Raw genomic sequence first — 25,262 nt, 5'->3', positions numbered from 1 at the left:
AGCCTGTGACTGTGGGGCATTCCATAGCTGAGTCTGCCACTTTATATTGTAGGCATTACCATAATTCGACCTTTGAGCATTGCTTACATACATTACTAATTAAGGATTTGAAGTACACATGGCCGCAAAATGGCTACTATTTCCACAGATTTCACATGAATCACTAGTTTACTGAATTGCATTAACTGCTGCGCTAGGCTGTGGAGCTCCCAATTTCAGGCTGTTGAACTGAGTGTTTATCATATTTTGCAATGCCGTAACCTGAGCTGAAAAGGCAGTGAACTGGCCTACCTCCAATACACCCACAATTCTTTTCGTGGCACTTCTAGAATCTAAATACCACTCGAGATTTTCTTGCGCTATGAGGTTCAACAATATGTATAACTCATCATAAGTCAATTTTAGCGTTTGGCCACCTGCAGCTGAATCTAGCAAAATCTTTGTATTACGATAAAGTACATCTACAAAGGTATGATCAAGTACCTTATTAGACTGTTAGTGATGCGGAAAGTCCTAAAAAAAGCCTTAAAGAATTCCTAAGCATGATAGAGATTTTTATCAGGATTCTGTTTAAAGCTCACTATCTCACTGCAAAGTCTTGCAGTCTTGCGAAATAGAAAGAATCTGATGAGGATCTTTCTGGCTAAGCAATCCCATGATGTAATTGAATTGGTCAGCTCCGCATTTAACCCCTTTTAGATTCCCCCAACAATGAATGGGAAAAAGTGTCAGCCTCGCATAATCTGTATTCACACCAGTTAAAATAAATATATCAGTAAGCTTAAGGAAATTCTGCAAGTAGGCATGTGAATCATCGTATAAAAGCCCTATAAACTGTCCACTACTGATTAGAATCTGCACCATGTTGTGCTTTAACTCGAAATTCCCCCCAACAGACGGTCTTTGAATTGGGGAAGTCAAGTTCGTCAAAAGTGGGACTGTCACTTCCCTAACTGTCCTTCAGGCTGCTTGTTGTTCAGCCATAGAAATAGGATTCTCTTGGTCTTCTTGGATTTGAGGAATTTTAGGGAGAAGGATTGCTTCTCTCCTGTGTTGATGGAAAAGTTACTCTGGTTTGGGGCTTGGTTCAACCAATTCCCGAGCCTTTTCCAGCTTCCTACTTTGAAAATCTGTTTCCTGTAATTACAAAATCAAGACCAAGCATAAAAATACCAAATAAATCTAAAAAATAAAACTAAAATAAATAATTACAAAATGATAAGTCCCCGGCAATGGTGCCTAAAACTTGACAGTCCACACGCTAGTGTATGTGGTCTACCAAGTAGTAAAATGGACTTCAAGAAGCCTATCAATCCCATGGGGACTTCATTCAACAATAATTCTATTCTAGTTTAACTTCTATGATTAATTTGATACAAAGGTAACCAAAAAGAGTTAGGAGATTATAAATTGCAAGTAAAGTAAGTAATACATAAATAATAGTCTTGAAACAATCAATGGAGTAAATCCCAGAGTTAAAACACTTTAAAGAATCATACTATGTTATTGAACTTCATTCATCAATTTGCTTATCTTGGTTGTTGATTCGTAGGGTTAATTGCACGATCATGGTTTCTCGACCTCTAATCCTTTACCTAAGTTGGACCTTACAACTATATTGTTGAGCGGGGATGTAATAATCCAATTAAGTTTTTTAAACTATCATCCTACGTGTGAATCAAGTAAGGCATCTAAGTACATCCCTGTCCTAGATGATAATTTGAATTCCTTATTTTATTAAAAATACAAACCCTACTTTGTTTATTCCCATGTTCTATCTCCCTATTCCCTTTCTCGAGTTCACAAGGTCGACAATCGATATATTTTCTGGGTGATCAATCCATAAAATATTTAAATCAACAATAAACAAACAACCAATAATGATAACAAAAATTAAAAGAATTTAATCTAAAACAATAGTACTCATGTTCTTAGCTTTAACTCCGGAAAGAGGGCATTTAGCCAATAATATTCATAATCACGATCCAAATAATTGAATACATGTTATGATATAATTAAAATCTAATTAAAGAATAAAAAAACTAAAAAGAGTAGCAGTAGCTCCACCGATGCTGACCAAGAGGTCACACAGACCAAAATTGTCCAAGATTCAAAAATGGGTGTGTGTATCTACAACACACTAATCCCAAACCTTGTATGATTAAAGAAATTTAAAGATTCAACGATCCCAAGACACCTAATCATGTGCACATTGTATTATATTTATATCATATTCTAATCCTTATCCGTGCATAAGTAATAACTTTGTCCATAATTGGAGCAGTGAACTAAAGGGCGCGGCAAACGCATGGCAGCACCGCAATGGAGCCCGCGTCGTGGGCATATTGCACGCCTCCACTGGAATTACATCTCCAAATATTTACTAAGTCAAGGTATCATTGAAAAGGAGAAGGAGATGCGTCCTTATCGCGGGCACACATTGGAAGTTCCATCCCAAATTTTGGTTAAATCTTTGTCGGCCCATCTTTTGTCCCTTGTATTATGGTGTATTTCCAATGGATGTTCAGATTTATATCATCAATATATCACCATATTAATCTCACAAAGCTTCTTAAATAATCACACACCATGAATTAGTGATCATAACAACATAATATCCTCAACGACGAATCGAAAACACGAGCTAAGACGAGGCTAGATTCCTAGATCTTCAACTTTATATTTCGACTCTTGACTTACTCAAATTAAACTTTACACATTACCAACAAGTTGTTTCACATATAATTTACACACACAAACTATTTGAAACAAATTAAACACATTAGAATCAAACAAAACCAACTAGACACACAACTAGCTCAAACTAGCAAAACTAGTTTTCTCGATTGAACTCTAAATGATTTAATTAAGTATGAACTTGTTTGAAAATGTCTTTCCACATTTTAATCACATTATTGGACACTCAAATACTTATTTACATCAATATCAACACGTTAAGCACTTAAGTTATCCTCAAAACAAGACAAAATAAGGTAGAATAATGCTACCGGACTGTATACAACACATTGAATTAAATTAATGTGTTTGTTAGAAAATGGGTATGAGTCCTAAATTAATAATTAATTAATAATAGCAATGGTATGTGGTACGCTTGAAAGTGGTGTTGGTACGATGATACCAACGATACGCCTTGGTAAGTAACTTGTTTAATGGTTGTGTATGTGTAATGGATATTTTAATTGGGCTTTAAAGCGGGATGTGTAGCCGGGCCGTGAAGGTGGAATTTAAAGGATTAACACTAGAAATCGCGCTAGCTGGTGTGGGTATCTTTGTGACTGGGTAGTTTGAGTCTTCGAAATAAATATCTATGAATGGGAGGTTCGAGTTCCCCTTCATACATGTATTGGTGCTTAAGTCACCTTAATTATGCTGGGAGGTTTGAGTCCCCCGCACAGGTATAGATGGTTATGTATATTCTCTGGTTCATGTGGTTGTATGTACTACAACCCTTCCAGCTAGGGGAGAGGTGAGCCCATATAGCCCATGAGTGCCTTGTCATATGACAGTTATGCTATACAGCCCAGGTTAATATTTTTAAAGTTTATGCTAATCTTGTTCCCTATTCCGGTATGGTATATATATATGTATGTATTGCATTGGTTGATTGGTTTTGAACTATTGACATGATATTATCCTTATCCTTGAGTTACATGTTAGTGCTTCAATTGTTAACTACATGTTAGCGCTTCAATCGTTAACTGTCTTCGAAAGTTGTATCCCCATGCGATGCAGGGACTGTTCATACTATCACACCTCCTACTTAGTGGCTTAGGTTCAGGGATAGTTTAAGTTGACTTGAAGTGGTAAGCTTCCATACTTTGGAAGGCTCCATTTCTTGCTTTCGAGTTTTTATGTCATTATTGGTTTAGACATGGATATTGGTTTTGGCTATGGTCGAGGGCATGTCCCGACCGGATATTCTTGGACTTCTTTAGAGGCTTTGTATGGACAAACTATGGACTTGGGTACGCTATGGAATGTAATGTAATGATTGTTGGTTTGTTTGGGCGGTTTGACTTAGTTGGATTGGTCTCGGATATGGATTTATCCCAAAGTTATTACATTTTGAATTACTTTAGAGAAAAGACACCATTTCCCCCTGAACTTGTCCGCTTAACTTACTTTAGAACTTAAACTAAACTTTTGTTTATTTACCCCATTAACATCTTTAAAGTTTTATGAAAATACCCCCTTAACAACCCGCGTGCAAACAAACATTGTTGGGCGAGTTAAAACACATTTTTTGTCTATTTAATTTGTTTTAAATACCCGTTTGAAGGCCCCTAATGGTTTCTTCTTTAAAAACCCTAATTTTGCCTCTTTCTTCTTCATCTTCAATCCAAAATTTATTCAATTCATGAAATTGATGCAAAAATTAAAATTGTCTTCTCTTTATTTGGATTAAGCCGCATACATTTGAGACTAAAAACATAAAGTCAAATTTATTTTAGCTTCGCCTAATTTCTTTAAGGTATAATCTCAGTCATTACTTTGTTTATTATTTTATCATGAATTACTCTCCTTTTTTCTACTTTAATTTTGTTTCTAAATTTTAGCTTATTTTGTGAAGTGAATTTCTTGTAGCACACAATAATAGAGTCAGTTAACTTGAGTAAACTATGTATGGAAGAAAATGATTCTGCTTTGAAGCAAGTTCATTGTAATCACAAAATTTTATTGCATTTGAAGACATCTTGGACTTCAAGAAATCCCGGTATAAGATATTGGGCATGTCCTTATTATGGGGTAAATATCAAATTTTGCATTTTCTCTTGTTATTTCGACAGAATTGATTAAGAGAAATGAGATTAATTCATTCCTTATTTGTTATCATTGAAGGGTCTAAGATCTTGCGACTTTTGGTGTTGGAGGGATACAAAAGACATTGATCTGAGGTCCAAATATATGATTCCTAAATTAATAGAGAAACTAGGTGAGCATGAGAATTTAGTTGAATCTTGTCATTTCAATGAAGTTGAAAAATTGATTGGATTGAACAAATCAATTGAGGAAGGTTCAGAAGAAGTTGACAAGCCTAAAAAATTCAAACACGATGATAATGGGATCAATATGAAATTGGAGAAGTTAAAAGATGAGATTCGAAAGATCAAGGAAAAAGAGAAGAAGTGGAGACGAATAACTAAAGGGAGGAGTACAGGCAATAATCACTTCTTTGTTGTGTTTTTTTGTTGTATATTAGTAATAGCTTTAAGCTATTTGGTTGGGATGCTCTATATGAAAAAAAAAAAAAGGTTCAATAAGGTTACCTTAGCACTAGGTTGTTGTTGTTAGATAATGTGTTACAAATTATTATGTTGAGTAGTGCAACTTTTTTGGTATTTGGATTCTCTTATATATATATGAAGAAGAGAAAGGTTGCATTTAATTTGAATCATGTTTGTTTGACTATCTTTTGTGATGGTGTAGCTTCAACTTCTTTTGTGCTTGTTTGAGTATCTGTTGTTAAATTGATTGCATGAATCATTTAGTAGCCAAAAAATAAGTGCAACAATAAATTGCAATTTAAAGCTGCAAAATGTCAAAATACTGCAGTCACAACACAACAAAAATACAGTCACAGTTGCTAATATTTTAACAGAAATATTAGCCAAAAATGCAGTCACACCTGCTGATATTTCAACAGAAACATTAGCCAAAAAATACAGTCACAGTTGCTCATATTTATAGAAACATTAGCCCCAAATGCAGTCATAACTGCTGATATTTCAACAAGAATATTAACCAAAAATGCAGTCACTTCTGCTGATATTTCAACAAAAATATTAACAAAAAAAGTAGTCACTGGTGCATCATTGTTTTCAAAACATGTCAAATTAGTGTAGTCACATCTGCATAGTTGAAGTCACAACAATACTAGCTAAGTTAAAATCACTATTGTTTCATTACACAACATCAATACACAAAGAGGAAAACATAATCAGGCTTCTACTGGAAAGTTGTTGAACTTGTTTGGCTTAGATGATTCAGTTCAACAGCATTTGACCTTACCCTCATTCTTTTTTGTGCTCTTATGTCTTTAAGTCTTTGTTGGGTCACAACTTTTTTTCCTTTCCATTTCACACCTGATGTTGGTTTGTGATGTCCAAGATGTCTGGTCACAATGGAGGAGTTCATAGGTATTCCAAGTTGACAAAAATAAAATAGAACAAATTTAACTTATAACTTGAAAAAGGTAGACTTAAAACTAGAAAAATATAATTAAGAGATTTTAATTTACATTGAGGATTTTAAAATCACTCTCTGTTTGAAGCACCCCTATTCCAACCACCCTAGGTCTTTTATGAGGTGCCCCTCTACCTTGGCTAGCACCAATGACACTATCACTAGAAGTAGCAACACCACCAGCTCCTCTTGCTATACCATCACAACCTATAACAGTAGCATTAACTCCTCTACCTCTACCAACTCCACCAACAACTGCAACATTAACTCCTCTACCTCTACTCGCTCCACAAACACCCATAGTAGCAACAGTTGTTGTAGGTGGTCCTCTTTCTCTGCCAGTAGTACTAGTAGCAGTTGTTGCTGAAGTTGATGCAGCTGATCCTCTCCCTCTACCAGTAGTACCAGTAGTAGCTATTATTGTAGTTGCTGCAGGTGATCCTCTCTTTCTCTGCCAGTGGTACTAGTAGCAGCTGTTGCTACTGTTATAGCTTACAACACAAAAGAAAAAATAAAATGAGAGAAAAATAAAAGAAAATAAAAGAGAATTAAGATACTAGTAAATTGCAAGTCAAATGTTTCCTTTGTAGAACCTTTTGGTCTTCCTCTTCCTCTACTTGTGCTTGGTGCTGCAGAAGAAGTCAATGGACAACTACTCTTATTATGACCCTTGTTGTGACATGTATTGTAGGTCATCTCAACACCTCTCTTTGACAACTTTCCAGTCTTATTTTCATTTTGCTCTATTCTTCTAGATTTACTGGGTCTACCGGGAAGCTTTCTCATTGTAGGTGGTATAACAGGAATGCTGGATAACTTAGGCCACATTTGCATACCAGTGACAGGATGAACGAAGTAACTATAGGTCTTGAGGTAAGTTTCCTTAGTATAGCAATATGCAACATAGTTAATGGGTTCTAATCTTCTAAAGTGTAGTGAAGCTATGGCATGGCAACAAGGTATACCTTTTAACATCCAAGACCAACTTGTACAAGTATTATCCCTCAAATTCACTATAAAGTATTTCTCCATCTATCCTTAACCTCAAAACCAATTTCACCATTCCTCTTAAGATTACACTTCGTTGATTTTGATCTGTTATCTTACAACACTTTTAGTGCCATTGGAGAAATATCAGTTATCCATGTTTCAAAAAAATACCTCAATTATCCTATTCTTCTCATCACATTGGCCCTTATTTCCTCAAGCATTAATATTACAGTCTTGTATCTTGCCCCTAATATCCATGAGTTGAATCTTTCAGCCATGTTGTTGTCAACACTATCACATCAACTTTGATATTTGAAGTAAACCTTAGACCACCTTTCTATGTTGTACCACAAAAGATCCAAATTTCATTTGTGGACTTGGCACATTTCCAAACACAATTTCTTCTTTTAATACCTCTCCAATCTTTAGACCAGTTGGCTAGAACATGTCTAGCACACATTTTTTGTTCTGCATTTGGCAATAAATCTGAAATTACACTGTCAAGACCCTTGAACAAAATAAAATATATTAGTTGACATAAGTATAAAATAGTTTTTTTTAAATATAAAATGAATAAGAGAAAATAGATGAGGTTAGCTTCTGCATATCAATAATAGTAGTCACTTCAGACTTATCTCCCAGCTCAATATCATTCTTCACAAGTCTAACAAATCATCTCCAAGTGAATTTGTTTTCAACTTCAACCACTACCCAGGCTAGTGGTAGCATCTGGTTATTCCCATCCTTACAAATAGCCACAAGTAATTGACCCTTATAACTACCTTTTAGAAAACAACCATCAAACCCAATACATCTTCTAGCACCAGCTTTGAATGCTTTCTTCGAAGCATCAAAACATATGTAAAATGATTGAAACTATTTTCTTCCACCTTCAAAAGTTTCTTCACTAAGTCTCACTACACATGTCCTACCTGGATTGGTCTTTAAGAGCTCATCCCTATAATCCAAAATTCTGTTGAACTCCTTTACATGATCACTTATAATTTGTCGCAACATAATGTTTCTAGCTTTTCTTGCTACAGTCCTCCCTATATACACCTCTAAATCATTTTCTACTAACTCCCGAAATTGACAAACTCTAATTCCAGGTTCTAAAGTGATTCTGTCCTTGTACCTCTCAGCCAAGTACTTAGAATTCAACAATTTGTTCTTTGTTGTGGAATTAAACTTGTGCACTAGAATGTACTTCTTAATTTGAAAATCTATAGCCCTACAATCAGTGCTTGCAAACAACAACCATGGACAACCATCTACACACTTTACGCTCACTCTTTTTGGTTCATTCATAAACTTATCTAACTCTACATGTTTTTGAATAACATATCTAGTAAGAGCTTTTCTAAACTCTTCAACATTTGCAAAACAAAGCCCAAGCTCCCAAACTATTAATTTACAAGCAGGATCAAATAAAAGCCTCTTATAATTTCTTTTTGCTCTTCTTGTTTTTCCTTCTCTTCTAGCAGGTTGTTCAACCTCAACATCCTCATAAATATCCTCATCAGAATCTATTTCAAAACTTACCTCTTCATCTGAATTAATAAATGGCTCATCTCCAGCTATCTTTCCCTCTAGACTATTTTTTTTCTTGGATAAAACCTTATCATATCCCATATCAACTCCTTTTTAACCTAAACTAACACCTTTTATTCTAGGTTTTTTTTTTATTTCATTAGACCTCTTCTTTTTGGCATCCCTCTTTTGTTCCCTCAGAATCCTTACCTCCTCATAAACATCACTACTATACTCACCATCTTCACCTTCATAAAATAAATCACAATAATTTGATTTTTCACTAACATCAGTTTCACTTTCCTAATATGATGGAGTGACTGGACATCTGCGTCAGTAACAAAAGCAGTGTCACCTAAATTCTGCTTAATACTAGCAGAAACAACACCTAAGTCCTCACTAGTAGTAGAATCATCATTAACACAACCCAAATCATCACTCCTAGCACTACCACCACCACCTAAGTCCTCACCCCCTAGCAACAACACCATCATCACCCAAGTCTCCTTCAGTAGCAGAAAAACCATTACCATAACCATCTAAGTTCTCACCCCTAGTAGCAACACCACCATCACCCAATTCACCATCAATTGTAGAAACACTAACATCACCTAAGTTCTCACCCCTAGCAGCAACACCAATATTACCCAAGTCCCCATCAATTGTAGAAACACTAACACCACCTAAGTTTTCACCCCTAGCAGCAACACCAACATCACCTAAGTCCCCACCAGTAGCAAAAAAAAATCACTACTACCACCATCTATGTTCTTACCCCTAGCAGTAACACCGCCATCACCCAAGTCCCCACCAATAGTAGAAACACCACCACAACTACCTAAGTTTTTACCAATAGAAGAAATATCATCACCAGCGCCTAGGTCTTCACCCCTAGCTACAGTACAACCACCACTAAAGTTTTTACTAACAGTAGGTTCATGAGGTGCTGCAACTTCTATAAAGTCCTTTTCAAACCCTAAATTATCACAGTATCCTAAGTCTTAACCTAACTCATTATCAAAAGTAGTAGGACAAGATTCTCCCCCACATGAGGGTCATATTCAATAGCTGGGACCACATCAGCCTCATCAACCAAATATGTCACATATAACTCACCAGCATCTCCATTTTTAAGATGAGGTATAATACCCAAAATGTCCATATCACATGACACTATTATTAATTTTTTGGGGAGGTCTAATATAAACAATACACGAGAAAATATTATACCTAATTTTCTTCAGGTAACCAACAAATTCAAAGTAAGAAAATTTATCTACATCAACGTCAAAACAGTCGGTAACAATACCTCCATGATACTTAATACAGAGTTTGTTGTAATTTGCCTCCATGGTGAAACCTCAACGTCACATACTTAAAATTCGTGCTTAATAATTTTTTTTTAAAAAAATATGAGCTTAGAATTTGTTCAAGGCAAAAATCCTAATATGAAAGTAAAACAATAAAAACAACTAATAATCACCTGGGGTAGTTAAATTGCGTCAAGGAGCAAGATAGAAATTATAACCAACCACAGATTTGAAGTAAAAGGGTGAAAATGTCGCGGTTTTGATAGGTTTTAGAGAGAGAAAAGTGAAATGGGTTATTTGGTATGATTTGGGGGTATTTGTTAAGAATGGGACGGGTTATAATTGAGAATGGGTCGGGTTATAATGTGGACGAATCAAAGGGCGTGTGTTTAACAACACCGGGTCTTGACTTGGGATAGACAGTTAATGGAGTATTTGAATACACTTTAAAGATGTCAAGGGGGTAAATAAACGAAAATTTAGTTTAAGTGCTAAAGTAAGTTGAGCGAACAAGTTTAGGGAAAATTCTGTATTTTCTCATTACTTTATCTTGTTATATGTGTGGAATTCTTCCGACTCAGGATATATGTTGGTTGATTGAATTGGGTAGCGAGGGTGGTCTCCGGTCCTTGTTGGACTTGAGATGGCCATTACGACAAGATACTTATTTGGATCGTGTCACTTATATACCTTTTTTTCTCTTCTAGTTCTCCCATTATGTGCATCTGTATTTGTCTTGGTAAAATCTTCAAAAAGTGCAATTATTTTTCTAGAGCTTAGAAATAACCTCATAGACCTTTGTGGTTCAACTATTTCTCAGGCCTTATTTATAGCGAAAGCCTTAGCGCATTAACTATCCTTTACAAGAACACAAAAACATTTAATTTTTTGGATCCAGCAGATAGTGACAGTATTATTGCACTTGACCACCCTTTATAGGATAGAAAAACATTTTATACAAGAGAAGGGGTTAGATTTTAAAATCATCAAACTTTTAGGGTAGAAAAACAATTTTAACCTAATTTTGAAGATCATGAATGAAAAACTAGACAACCTCATATACCCCTTTTGGCTTCTCGTTTTCCTGTTGTGCATCTGTTTTTACCCTAATTGACTTTTAAAAGGTGCAATTTTTTTTCTAGAGTCATAGAAACAATCTTTGTGGTTCAACTTTTTCTCCGATCCCTCATATAACGAAAGCTTTAGTGTACTAGTTTGTCCTTTACTGTGACCAAAAATATTTTATTCTTCAGACTCCACACATAACGAAAGCATTGTTACACCAATCACGCTTTACAAGGACACAAAAACATTTTATCAAAAACAATTTTCACCTAAGGTTAGAGACCATGAAAGGAAAACTAAACAACCTTATATACCCCTTATCTCTTTTAGTTTCCCTACTGTGTGCGTCTATGTCTGCCTTAATAAAACCTTCAAAAGATGTAACTTTTTTTTTTTCTAGAGTTGTAGAAATAATCTTATAGACCTTTATGGTTCAACTTTTTTTCGAACGCCGCATATAATGAGAGCTTTAGTGCACTAATTGTCTTTTACAGGGGATACAAACATGTTACGTTCTTTGAATTCTGTACGTAACGGGACCAGTAATACACGAAGCCCTTTACAAAGACACAAAAATATTTTCTAAAAGAGGATGGGTTAAATTTAAACATAGTCAAAATTTTGAGGTACAAAACACTTTTCATTGAAATTTGGAGACCATGAAAGAAAACAATCTTATATACCCATATTTCTCTTTTAGTTCTCCACTGTGAATTTATGTTTGCCCTAATCAACCTATGCGATTTTTTTTTAGAGCCATAGAAACAACCTCATAAACCTTTGTGGTTCAACCTTTTCTCGAATCACATATACCGAAAGCTTTAGTGCATTGACTTCCCATTATAGGAACACAAACATATTTTATTCCCCGGACTCCACAAATAATAAAAGTATTAGTACACGAACTGTCCATACAGAAACACAAAACATTTTATATCAGAAGAGGGTTTAGATTTAAAATAATGAAACTTTTGGTGTACAAAACAATTTTCACCCAAATATAAAAACCATGAAAGGAAAACTAAACAACCTTATATACCCCTTCTCTCTTCTTAGTTCCCTATTGTTTGCATCTGCGTTTGTCCTAATTAACCTTAAAAAAATGCAATATTTTTCCTAGAGTCATCAAAACAACCCCAGAGCTTTGTGGTTTAGCCTTTCCTCAAACCATATATATCGAAGGTTTTAGTACACCGACTTCCTTTTATAGGGTCACAAACACATTTTATTCTCAAACCCCATACATTGCAAGAGCATTAGTGCACCAACTATACCGTTCACAAAGACACAAAAACATTTTATATAATAGGAGGGGTTAAATTTAAGCAAAATCAAACTTGTAGGATACAAAAACAATTTTGACCCAATCTGAAGCCCATGAAGGGAAAACTAAACAAGCTTATATACCCCTTCTCTCCTCTTAGTTCTCCCATTGTGAGCTTTTGCGTTTGCCCTAATTAAACCTAGAAAAGGTGCATTCTTTTTCTCTATCCGCCGTCTGTTTATTCCAATCTTTACTTCAATTCTACTCAAATCTCATATCTATTCATTCTTGATTGTAAATATCCCATCTTTTTTATTTGAATCTTGTAGGGGTTTCAAATTAGTTTGTTCTTCCTTTTTGTCTTGTGGATTTGGATAATTATGAGTTAATTGCTGATTAGTTTTTGTTCTTTCTTGTAGGTGTGAAAGTTAGTTCAAATTTCATATATATTGATTCTTGATTGTAAAAAAACTATCTTTTTTTTTGTGAATCTTGGTGTTTAAGGGTTTTCAAATTAGTCTGTTCTTCCTTTTTGTCTTATGGGGTTTGCTTATAATGATGTTTCGTAATGTGGGTATGGGTTAGATTTGCTAATTATTATCCCAAGATAGGATTTTTGGGAAACTAACTTGGGTTTCTGTGAATCTTGGTGTTTAAGGGTTTTCAAATTAGTTTGTTCTTTCTTTTTGTCTTGTGGATTTGGCTAAATATGAGTTAAAATTGTTAATTAGTTTCTGTTCTTTCTTGTAGGTATAAAAGTTAGATCAAATTTCATATCTGTTGATTCTTGATTGTAAAAAACTATTGATTCTTGATTGTAGAAAAACTATCTTTTTTTTGTGAATCTTGGTGTTTTAAGGGTTTTCTAATCAGTTTGTTTTTCCTTTGTCTTCTGGGTTTTGCTTATAATGATGTTTTGTAATGTGGGTATGGGTTAAATTTGTTAATTATTAACCCAATTTAGCATTTTTGGGAAATTAACTTGGGTTTCTGTTAATCTTGATGTTCTGATATTTTCTTGTGGGTTTTGTTCACAAAGATTGTTTTGTACTTGTTAAAATTTGTAATTAGTTTTTGGTTGTAAAAGAATTATCTTGAGTGTTGATTTTAGAAAAAAAAATTTAATCGTTTTTCTGTGAATCCTGGTGTTGTGTGGTTTTCAAATTAGTTTGTTCTTTCTTTTTGTTTTGTGGGTTTTGCTTATAATGATTTTTGGTGACGTGGATTGTGTCAAAATTGGTAATTAGTTTTTGTTTTTTTTTGTAAAGAACTTATCTTTGTTTTTATGAATCTTGGTGTTTTGGGGTTCTTTCTTTCCCTTTTTGTGGGTTTTGCTTATGATGGTTTGTTCTGTAATTTGGTTGTGTGTCAAAATTGGTAATTAGCTTTTTTGGTTTGTTGTAAAAAAAATCATCTTGGTGTTCTTGAGTTTTCAGATTAGTTTGTTCTTTCTCTTTTTCTTTGGGTTTGCTAATTATGGTTTTTGTTAACGTGGTTCTGTGTTAATAGCTTCTTCTTGTTGGTCCTTGGATGGTTGAAAGTTGGTGCTTTTGGTTTAATGATTTGGTTTTGTTATGTGCTTACAAGCCCATTGTTTTATCTTTAAGGCTATATTTCATGTTTTAAGGACCTTTTGTTTTGCTTTTTATTGATACACAGTTAAATTTTTCCAATAGTTATTTTCTTGAGGTAACTTTTGCTTTCGCTAATTAACATAGTCAATGGGTGTTGGAGAAGGATATGAAGATTATTGTAAACATGGATTGCTGATATGACAGCAACTTGTATTGTATTCGTACTGTCTGATCTCTTCTACAGCAGCTAGCCAGATTGTTTTGTTTTTGTTTTGTCAGCTAGAAAACTAGTGCTCAAGGGAACTGGTTGTTAATTTTAATTTTGTAGGGGATTTGACTATTTGCTTTTATGGTCTTCTCTCCATTTATATGATGATATGTTTTGGTTCAAGCTGACCCTGTATATATATCAAATAGCCCCTTCAACTTCCCGTTTACTTTTTGTCCGAATCCTTTACTCTTTTATACTGAAGATAACGAGATGATGAGTATTATTATGTCATGACTAATGTATGATACCATTCATCATGTATTCGTACTGGCTGATCGTTGTTCTTTGAGTTATATTTTACTTAAGAGTCTTCATTAAAATCTGGTTTACATTTTCATCAGGGGTTTTGAAATGTACGACTTTAACCATTTACTTTTTGAGTATGGCATAACTGCTGAAACCTTTTCAATTTTGCATACTGGTCATATTCTGAACCATCCATCAATGTGGAGAATGAGATGATGAGTGTTATTCAAGTTTGATAGCCTGATATGATGGCAGACCATCATGTATTAGCTCTAGCTGATCATTCTCTATGGTGTACCTTAAATTGTTTCTTCCTGTGTTATGGCTTGTGACATGTTCTTTCTTTTGTTTTGTTTTTTGGTCATTTGTGGATTGAGAATGATATGATGAACTTCATACAAGTGATTGCTGATATGATAGCATTTTATCATGTATTAGCTCTAGCTGATCATTCTTCCATCCCATTCTTATTTTGTTTCCGTTCTTTGGTATTTGTAGCATTTGTTGTTCTTATACTCCACCTTGCTTTTTTTTTTTTTTTACTTCTGTATGTCTTTTTCATACTGTTTGATATGCTTTATAGCCTACCCCCAGCCCCACTCGTTGATTTCACTGGGTATGTTATTGTTGGCTTCGAAAGAGAATTTTTTATGGTGCATTCTCATGTGTATTGAAATAATTGTACTAGGCTTATAATGAGGATGACAGTAGTTGGGGAATATTTACTGTACCGTCTTTTTATTTGAAATAGGGTTATCTGAGTAGACATGCCTTCTTTTGCATTCTCCGTGTGGTTTATGTATTGGTTGATCTAATGAATTTTATGTTTTACAAGAGTTTACTCACTCTCTCTCTTCTGTGGACAGATCTCATTGAATCTGGTACAATGAGGAGGAGAAGTTACAGCCCATCACCACCAAGAGGTTATGGCAGGAGAGTGAGGAGCCCGAGCCCCAGGGGTCGATATGGTGGTCGAAGTAGCAGAGATGCTCCAACTAGTCTTTTAGTTCGAAACCTTCGTCACGATTGTCGGTATGCACTAATAACTGTCTTCTCAAACATTTGATATGTTGGACTTCTATGTCTTTTTGCCACCCCAGACTCTGGCATTTCACTGGTATGTTGCTGTAAACATTTGCTTGTGTAAATTGGTATCTCACAGATTACTGCTTGCATGCAGGTCAGAGGACCTCAGAAGGCCGTTTGGGCAATTTGGGCCAGTCAAGGATATTTACTTGCCGAGGGACTACTACACTGGGTGAGCTTGTTTTGCACGTGATATGTTCATCTGCTCAATTCTTCCATCTCAAAAGGAAGAAGAAAAAAATCAGAGCAGAAAACACATGTTCTTCTCTAACCTGATATTCCATATTGTCGAGCTCCATTCTGCCAAAAAATTAATAATAAAGATTTTATTTCTTCTAGCACACCGTTTGGTACCTTTGTCCCTTAAAGATTTTGCCTAAATCTTGATTTTGGTGATACCAGAATTTTTTTTTTTTGATTTTGAAATTTATTGGTTAATGCTTTTTGTTTTCACAAATCGGGCTGTGCTTTATTAAATTGTGAAATTTAGCAGTGAAACTAAAAGAGTCTTGAAGACTTCAATCAAGTAGTAAGAGTTCTGTTGACACATTGAAGTAGTAAGAGTTCTTGACATCAATCACAAGTAGTAAGAGTTGAAGGTGATGTTAATGGTAGTGAAGATTTGAAGAAATTTGGGTTTGAATACAATGTGAAGATTTCAAGATTTCAAGTCTTGAAGAATTTCAAGTCATCTTTAAACTGAATACATTCAAGGTCAGCAGCCATGTGCTTGCTTATGTGCTTATGAAGACGTTATATTTTGGTGGGATTGTTCGTACTTTTGCTGTTTTGAAACTCTTGTTAGGCTGTTGAATCTAGGGCTCCAATATTTGTTTTTGATCAGCCTTTTATGGCGTGGTGGAAGACCCCAAGTGCCTGACAAATTTGAACCCTTAATCTGGTCACTTGTGCTATGATTGGGTTTTACTTTTTAATCTTCCCCCGGAGGACTGTAGCTTGAGTTGTAAACTGCCAAAGCTCATATTATACTTATATAAAATCTCTAGTTTCTAATGCTCTTCTTTTGTACCCCCACTTCTTCCACAGAGAACCACGTGGCTTTGGATTTGTCCAGTTTGTGGACCCTGCTGATGCTGCTGAAGCTAAATATCAGATGGATGGACAGGGTTTTCAAGGTCGACAACTGACCGTGGTTTTTGCTGAGGAAAACAGGAAAAAGCCAAATGAAATGAGATCTAGGGAACGCAGTGGAAGGTAATACTCTGTATTTCATTTGCTTGTATTGTTTTAGTCCATTTGAATTTTGTCTTGAGTAGTTAGATTATTTTGTGTCGTGGCAGAAGTTTCCCTTGTCATGCTGCTCAGAGGACAACTAGCTGTGTATCGGTTGTCCTCGTTTTGTCTTTCATGTCGGTATGTTAGTGTTCTTCTTTGCCTTCGATGTTTGAAAGTAAAACATTAGGTAGTTTAGATTATTGCTATATAGTAATCTGCCGTCCACATTTTTTCGTTTCATATATTTTTGTTCATTCCATTTAAACTTCCTGCTTTTTAAAAACTTAAGAATGACGTTAGATCTGACTGTTTAAATGAACAGTAATTGTTTCACATTTTGATTTATATCCATTTAATTTGATTTCCTTCTGGTTGTAGGAGTACCCGCAGCTATGATCGGAGACGGACTCCCCCTCAATATTCTCGATCTCCACCTTCACGCTTTGCACGATCAAGATCAAGATCACACAGCCGAGACTACTATCCCCCCAAGAGAAGGCATTACTCGAGGTACGCAAGATAATTTTGCTGTGTGTAATTAAAAGGTGCTCTAGGTCTTTATAGTGATGTGCTTCCTACAACAAGAGGAGAAGAAAGAATCAGAATTGATCTATAGATTTCTCGAAACAAACGAAAAGGTAATGAAAGATGAAACAAGAATCATGGATCAACTAAGCCCCCTCTTGGACTTTCTTAACGAGGATGCCAGGCTTGTAAGACACTATCTTTGGTATTAAGTTCAATGTTGTTTCTTCTGATTTAGTTTAGCTCATAAAGCGTACTGCCGGTGTTATGTATTATCATATCATTCTTTTGCTTGTTAAAAGTCATTTAACTTGTTTACTCCTATTAGTTAGACCGTAGGAGGTTTATCAGATTCAAACTTGGAAGTTGGCTCGTTCTAAGTTCATACTGATGTTCCATTTTGTCTTTTTGGTTTGTCTGCTAATCGTCTTTTTCTATCTAGTTTTCACTTGATGATTATTTACTACACTTTGCAGGTCTATTTCACCTGAGAAAAGATACAGCCGTGAGAGATCATACTCTCCCCGAACTGGCCGGGAGAGATCATATTCACAATCTCCTGCACGTGACCATTCTCCTCCACCATATAATGGGTCAAGGAGTCAATCTCCAGTCAGAGAGCGATCACCATATAATGACAGTCCAAGGAGCCGTAGCATTAGTCCAGATGGAGATCGTTCTCCAATTAAGGGTCACAGCAGGAGCCCTAGTAGGAGCCGCAGCAGAAGCCCTGTGTGATCCAAAACGTGAAGTGTCTCCATGATGCCAAGCTGTGTCTTTAGTAGATGAATGCTGTAATCTGGATTGCCTTCTAGTTGTATGACTCATTCGGTGTTGTTTCTAAACTTTGGTAGAGTTTAGTTGGTATCGACAACTGAATTTAGACATGGGCATTAGACAACATCAGTTCTGGTCGAATGTTGTGCCAGTGGATGAATATTTTATCTGATATAATGTTGAGTGTGATTATTACTGTCTAGTTTTATGCATGTTTTGAGTGACTTATTGGTCGTGTTTTTAGTTCAAAGGGAGTTGGTTATAAGTCTATTTAGATGATGAGCTCTCTGTTGTGTTGTGTTTCACCCAGAGTTTGGTAGGTTGAGTTTTTCTATTTGAACCCTTGGGGGCGTTGGGTTAGGATGTATTAGAGAATTTAGTACTTGTATTAGTTATTTGTTTGGGTCAGTATTACAAGGTGTATAACTGATACATAGCAAATCATGATAGTAGTAATACATGGATAAGCATGGGTAAAGATGAAACTGTTTGTAAGCACATCAAACCAAATAATGGATAGGCAATAGTTTCACCATTACTTAATAGTTTTGCAAGAAAAGATTCATGCTCAGCGTGAAGATATTGTTTATATATGTCCAATTTTTTTTTTGTTTTTGCATGTTAATGATCTTTTGTGACCATCTCCAAATGATATTTCTCAATCCTGTGGCAGGTCAATTATGGGTGGATTGTGTTGGGGGAGACAGCCTCTCCCGCTGCTGTCATGGGTTAGGTGCATTTTTGTGGTGCTCCAATATCGGTTGAATTCGACATAGATTATGTAAATTTATATAAGAAAAATATGAAAATAGGTGTAAGAGTCAAAAAAGCACTCAAGAAACTAGCTAGATAGTTGTGATTTATTTTCTGGGCTAAAGCTTTGACTGTCAAATGTGTGTTTTGAACCTTTCTGGGACACCCACGACCTCTAAATTTTGGTCTGCCACCAGCCACGGTAGCACAAGCTTCAATGTACAATGGGGATGCGGTGACTTTTTTCTTTTCTTTGGTAAAAGGAGAAATTTTATTAATAAGTAATACTTTTTTCGTCTCATTTTATGTGTCATAGTTTGATTGGGTACGAAGTTTAAAAAGTAAGATAAGACTTTAATGTTTTTTACCAAATTGTCCTTTATTAAAAAAGTAAAGTTTAACTACTTGTATATTTTATTAAGTGAAACATTATAAGTGGGATCAATAAGAATAAAAGTGGAATTATGTGTTTAAATAGTTATCAAATACGGAAAAATAACATTCTTTTTGGGACAAATGAAAAAGAAAATGACATAAAATAAAACAATATTCATTACAAGGCACTGGGGCAGCAGTGCCCGGGAGCATATTAGTAGAACTAAATACAGTAGTAGATGCAGTAGTACCAATGACACCATTACTAAGGACTGAGTTAGTAGCAGCACTAATACAAACACCAGAATTAACATCCATAGAGTTAATACTAGAGTCCACATGGGATGGCTGCTTGAGCCTAGTAAAAGTAGTTTCTTTTTTTGTTTACGTCCAAGACTTGGTACATAAATAAAGGCGGAACTGTCCATTCCAAAATGTGATTATAATTAGTAGATATTGCTCCCCTCCTAGCTAAGGCATCTGCTGCTTAATTCGCCTCCCGGTAGCTATGCTGATTGGGCGGATCCCTTAGTCTGTGGATTAATTCCGTGCATTCATCTATAATATTAGTATACGTTGGATGATCGTTTTTATGGAGATAATTACCTTAGAGTCCATATTAATATTGATGAGATTTACTTGTGTCCACTGTCAGTGGAACTCTCTTTTACACTGACATTTAATTTTAACGGCGAAATCAGTTAAATTTTAATCTTAATTTATTTTCTTTTATATTTTAAAATATTATTTCATTATATTTCTCTATCTATGCTCCATAATCGTCGGACTTGGGATCCTTCTGCCCATCATCCCTCTCCCCTAAGCCGCTGAGCAAGCCATCTAGGTCTTGATCTATTTTTATCCACATATGAAAAGGGGATTATCCCATGTTTGAATCCTAGGCGATTGTTCTAATATTCTCAATTACTGCAGGTCGTGGATTTGGATCATCAAACAAACCTGAGAAACTACTGCTTCTACGGATATATACTTCCCTCCATCGCTAAAACTATCTGGAGTCAAATTAAGAGTACACATAAGTGAGGTTTTCGAAGACCAGTCCCATAGGGTGGTTTCAATACCCTTTCATCCCATTTCTTAGCACCTAGGTAAATTTTTTTAAGAAGAAATAAGTTTAAACTCGTAACAATTTATCAGTTGTCTTGCAATTATCCTTCCCCAAACTAGTTATATCTAGATTACCATTTTCCTAGAAATAAAGATAATCCTTTACTGAATCTTTGAAACACTACATAATAAAGCCTTGACAAAGACATATCTTGGCAGTTGGCACAGGTAAAGTATGAAGATGGAGTTTTAAGGATTCATCATTATAAAATGGCTCGCACGAATTTAATGTTTTGCAAATTCCTGTTGAGGATGAATTCCCAGCAAAAGGTCCGTAATTTGACGTGTTTTTTTTTCCACCAACTCACTTTATTGATCGCTAGACCATAGACCGATTGGTAATTTCACATACGCTTTACAGCATTTCAGCATGGTTCTATTGTAAGAGCTGAATATAAGCAGGAACTTCCATATTAGCAAAATTACCAATACAATTGAAAGACAGTCAACAGATCAAAGTTCCATGTGTAGCATGAACATTTGATAGTCTCTTAGCTACTACATTTCAGAATCGAAGGAAAAATTCCCCGGTGATGATGTATTTTCCTTATCGTTTGATATGAAATGAGTCGACCCCAATTTGTTTGGGACAGAGGCGTAGTAGTTGTTGTACTAGTTGAGCAAATGCCATATTACAGTAACAACATCGCCTTTATGCTCTCTCAAAGTCCTTTCTGCAACCTTCTTGTCCACCTCTAGTTCGTTTGCAATTATATCGATATCAGCAGCATTAATCTTAACAACAGCTAGTTCTTTTTCCCTCATCCTCATAGCCTGAAGATCAGCTTCCTTGCATGCATAAATTGAAGCCATAGCCGTTTGAACACGAGAAGAATTGAGCTGACGATCTTCAACATGATCAGTTAGCTTATCTAGTGCTTTACTCTCTTGCTTTAAGTCCTTTGAATCTACCATCTCAATTGCTTCATCTCCAACCTCCATTTTTGTTTGCTTGCTTTCTCTCTCTAAACTTCCAAATGTTGCTACCACAAAGGTGCTAATGCTAGCATAGAGCAACCTGTAATCTTCTCCTTGGTTAAAACATAAGTAACAGCTACAGTTCAGAGTTAATAATCTCCTCAATCGAGCCTTTGTACTTCGAAATACGATGCCTTCGCTGATTTAGCAATTGTTCGATGATGGAAAAAATAAGATGGAACGCAAGCTTTAATGTGAATTTTCGATGAACAACTATCAAATTCTTCTAAGAGAGTATAACACTACAGAAATTGTTATTCGAGAAATAAAGGTCATAAAAAAAGTCAGTTGTTTCACTTGGTGCTTGATTATGAAGCTTGTCTTACCTGAGTTAATGCAGCGAGACGAGACTTCAAATTGTGTTCTGAGTGTTACCTCTGTTCGACGACATGTGAAATGGCCAGACACCTATTTTTACACTGCATAATGCATTATTGTTGGATTATCTGATACGCACTTGACAATATTTTTGAAGAGTTCGAGCAACATATCCTACAAGATCGAAAATTATGCACAGAACCAAAGTACAATTTCTTTTCCTGATAAATGCGCATACAGTTTTGTAGTCACAATGAGTGATATATAGCTATTATGTTTGATATATTTTGAAAGGTTCCGAATCTTTATATGAGAAAAATATTCTTGAGAAGGAAGTAGCACCCTTTATATTTTGAAAAAATGTTGTAGCACTTTTTATATTTTGTAAATTGTTGTAGCATCTTTTATGTTTTGTTATCATTACTCTCTTGGAAAACCAACTTAATGTTACATTGTATAAGTAATATTCACTTTAACCAGTAAGTAATACTGGAAAATGTATGTTACATTGTACAAGTAGTATTCACTTGAACCAGTAAGACTATGCTACAACTTTTTGAACGAGAAAGTAATACTGGAAAATGTATGTTCAGTTTGATGGATGACCACAAGGAAGCAGAGGCTATAGCTGAGCTAACAAAAGTCATTTCTTTCAAGCCGGACTTACAACTGCTCCATCTTCGAGCAGCGTCTTATGACTCGATGGGTGACCTCACATCTACGATTCGAGATTGTGAGGCAGCCCTTTGTCTTGACTCCAGCCATACAGACACACTTGATCTCTATCAGAAAGTACAACAACGAGCTAAAGAACAACTACCAACTTGAATGAGCAAGAGATTTTTATTGAGCTTCTTCATCGTGATAGTTGTTTGGAAGTGAGTGCCTAAATTTTTTAGGGTGCACACAGGAGTCAGGACCAATACATAATCATGTCTGAAGCTCGAAATTTTTCATGTCATAGAAAATTTTAAACTAGATCTGCAGTGGACATTATGCATTCTCAATAGCAACAAGGAGCAAGAAATTAGAAGTCAACTCTCAAATGGAGAAAGCTACTGAAAAGAGAATCAGTGAATCAACTGTACATAACTCTTTTTGGTCAACCATAATGAAATATTTGTGCATCATAGAGCGGAGTTCTCCAGATACTTTTTTGTCCTAATGCAAAGATAAAGTTCTATAACTTGTGTATTTTCAGAATTAAACGGAATTTGACATCAAAACTGCAGCTTTCAATGAATTCTAAGCTTTATTTTCACCTCGATTAGTCGTCAGTAGAGCTGAAAGATGGATCACTTGAACCAGCTCTTTGATGAACTCAAATCGACCTTTGATGGCTGCAAGATGGAGAGAATCAACTCACCACTCGATGCTTAATGTTCAACCCCGAAGAAGAACTTTCATGATACAAAATTCTGATGGATAATTTTTAATTTCAGCTTTTTGGTAAATAGAAACAGAGGATAGCAATTGCAAAAGCCATGTGCGTAAATAAACACACAACCAACAATATAAAGCTCAAACTTTAGTTAAAACTATAACAGTAATTGCGAGTAAAATTGAAAATAAAATCTTGAACCAAAAATTATACTTTAGAGTATAGGAGTATTTTCTACCAAAAGAAAAAACAACTAAACTCTAGATCCTTGTTTCTCTATGATCATGAAGCTCTAAACTTCAAGCTTAACATTCATAAATCATAAATCTTGTTGGTATGGATATGAAGCTGCTCTCATCAAATCCTGAAAAAATATATTTAAAAGTCACTTTAGTATGCATAGATCTCCAAATACGTTATGAACATATAGGAACATAGCTAGAGCAAACCTACCGTGAACGAGGTGGGATATCCACTTCAATTGTCGTCAATTTGTTCTTGAAATGATTTCAAATATGGTTGAAATTGCTTTATGAAAGAAGAACCAAATAAAAATAACAATTTATTAGGGATACTAAGTACATGAAAATAAGTATTAATCAACAAATTACATGAAGCATCAAAAGAAGATTTTACCACAGTAGGAGTTGCACTAAGTGGTGATGTTGTGCCTTTGGATTCCCCTTCAACATTAGATCTTGAATTGTACATCAAATATTAAAGTTACAATTGAATTTAGACAATTATTGCATCATATAAAGTGAGATTACCTTACTCCCTTGCTCTTGCCCTTGCCTTTGGCTACGTAAACTTTGGATTTGCCCTTTTTGTTTGTTAGAAGTGCTTTTTTAGTCCTTTAAAGAACTTTCTAAACCACCTCTGGTTCTCAAAGAATTAGGACGTCCTTTAGTTATCACACATATAGGGTCTTCTAGCAAGGTAGTATTTTGTCTCTGTTCACTTGTGTTTAATTTCACATTTGATTCATTAACCAAATCATCACATACATTATCCTCTTCAACCTCATAAGGAAGCTCATCAAATTCTTAACATAATTGGGACAATTTTTCATATGCAAATTTATAATGCCTCTCAGACCGTGTAGCTCGTTCGGAGAGACCAAGAATATGCATCATAATGTTATTGAACCATATAGAGGAAGGCTTCAAATTATTCACATGCGATTTGTCATTTGAAGTGTCATCAACTTTCTCTTTGGTTGCATACCTTGTCCACCGATTCAACAGATAACATGGTGGAAGTGAGTAAATTTGTTTTTTTAATAAATACTACAAGCACATGCCTGCGTAAGATTCCTATAAACTCAAACTTACAACAAGAACAAGTAACATTTTTCAGTATAAGGTTCAGCCTACAATGTATGCAGGTGTTTGTTTTTGAAACAAATGAACTTAATAGACATATACTCCACCCCGAACCTCAATTTTTTCTGAAACAAATTTTCAAAATATTTTTCTGGTACCTTTGCTGCTTCATTCTCCATGGGATATAAAGTCTTCAAGATAGCCTTCGAATGTTTTATCTTATATTCCTTCTCCATTATTTTATCATAGCTACCATCAACGACTTTATCATATTCGCTACAAATACACTCATTGGTGTACTCTAGTTAAGATAATCCTTGAAAAATTTGTTCATACTCTCACCTTTTTGAGTAGTTGACATTCCAGCACAAAAATTCCTTCGCACATATGCTGGAATCCATTTTTCACAAATTACATATTTTCTTTGCAACCAACTATTTTCTTCCAAATTGTACCTTTTCAGAATATTAGTCCAAGTTGCTTCAAATTCATCGGGCGTTGTTGTACCATGTAGACACTAAACTCAATTTTGAAATCATCAAATTCATGATAGACATAGCTTAAATATTCAAGGATTTTCTTCTCAATGTGCCACATGCAAAAGTGGTGTGCACAATTTGGAAATACATTAGCAACTGCATTTGTTATTGCAGCATCATCTGTGATAATTGTACGGGGCACAACACCAAACATTGCCTCTTTCCAAGTGCGAAGTAACCATTCAAAATTTTCTTGAGTTTCATCCCAAAGAAGAGCACAACCAAATAAAATTGATTGATGATGATTATTAACTCCGGTAAATGGAACAAAGGGCATTTTATATCTTTTTGTCAAATATGTAGGATCAAATATGACAACATCACCAAAGTTCTTATAAGCTATCATAGACCTAGCATCAACGCAAAAAAAATTAGCTAAGTGGCTTT

At 35.2% G+C, this 25,262-nt stretch overlaps 2 protein-coding genes and 2 non-coding genes across 11 annotated transcripts; 3 read left to right on the top strand and 1 right to left on the bottom strand.

Moving 5' to 3' along the window:
• The first annotated feature begins 12,442 nt into the window (after positions 1–12,442).
• On the top strand, positions 12,443–18,280 carry LOC107873675 (serine/arginine-rich SC35-like splicing factor SCL30A). Its single transcript, XM_016720611.2, has 6 exons — positions 12,443–12,571; positions 15,321–15,486; positions 15,635–15,712; positions 16,588–16,755; positions 17,155–17,286; positions 17,778–18,280. Exons 2-6 carry the CDS (start codon positions 15,341–15,343, stop codon positions 18,037–18,039), a joined length of 786 nt encoding a protein of 261 aa, XP_016576097.1. The 5' UTR covers positions 12,443–12,571; positions 15,321–15,340; the 3' UTR covers positions 18,040–18,280.
• LOC124892447 lies at positions 14,660–14,740 on the top strand. Its single transcript, XR_007050256.1, has one exon. It is a non-coding gene; the product is annotated as a small nucleolar RNA Z102/R77 (small nucleolar RNA).
• LOC124892445 lies at positions 14,831–14,908 on the top strand. The gene has a single exon (XR_007050250.1). It is a non-coding gene; the product is annotated as a small nucleolar RNA Z102/R77 (small nucleolar RNA).
• Positions 18,281–20,582: 2,302 nt separating the features above from the next.
• Positions 20,583–24,600, bottom strand: LOC107854446 (huntingtin-interacting protein K-like). Of its 8 annotated transcripts, XM_047396869.1 has the most exons (5): positions 23,648–24,483; positions 23,465–23,539; positions 22,893–23,375; positions 21,639–21,731; positions 20,583–21,352 (listed from the first exon to the last, which is right to left on the bottom strand). In XM_047396869.1, the coding sequence occupies exon 5, from the start codon at positions 21,274–21,276 to the stop codon at positions 20,947–20,949; it is 330 nt and encodes a 109-aa protein (XP_047252825.1). In that variant the 5' UTR covers positions 21,277–21,352; positions 21,639–21,731; positions 22,893–23,375; positions 23,465–23,539; positions 23,648–24,483; the 3' UTR covers positions 20,583–20,946. The 8 variants fall into 8 exon arrangements, with proteins under 8 accessions (XP_047252825.1, XP_047252827.1, XP_047252815.1 ...); XM_047396871.1 differs by adding an exon at positions 24,495–24,600 and having other exon boundaries at positions 20,583–23,375; positions 23,648–23,708; XM_047396859.1 differs by having other exon boundaries at positions 20,583–21,451; positions 21,639–23,375.
• Between the last annotated feature and the right edge of the window lie 662 nt (positions 24,601–25,262).

Source organism: Capsicum annuum, chromosome 1 (assembly GCF_002878395.1).
Source record: "Capsicum annuum cultivar UCD-10X-F1 chromosome 1, UCD10Xv1.1, whole genome shotgun sequence".
NCBI lineage: Eukaryota > Viridiplantae > Streptophyta > Magnoliopsida > Solanales > Solanaceae > Capsicum > Capsicum annuum.
Note: the sequence above shows the minus strand (reverse complement) of the source record. Positions and strands in the feature narration are given on the sequence as shown.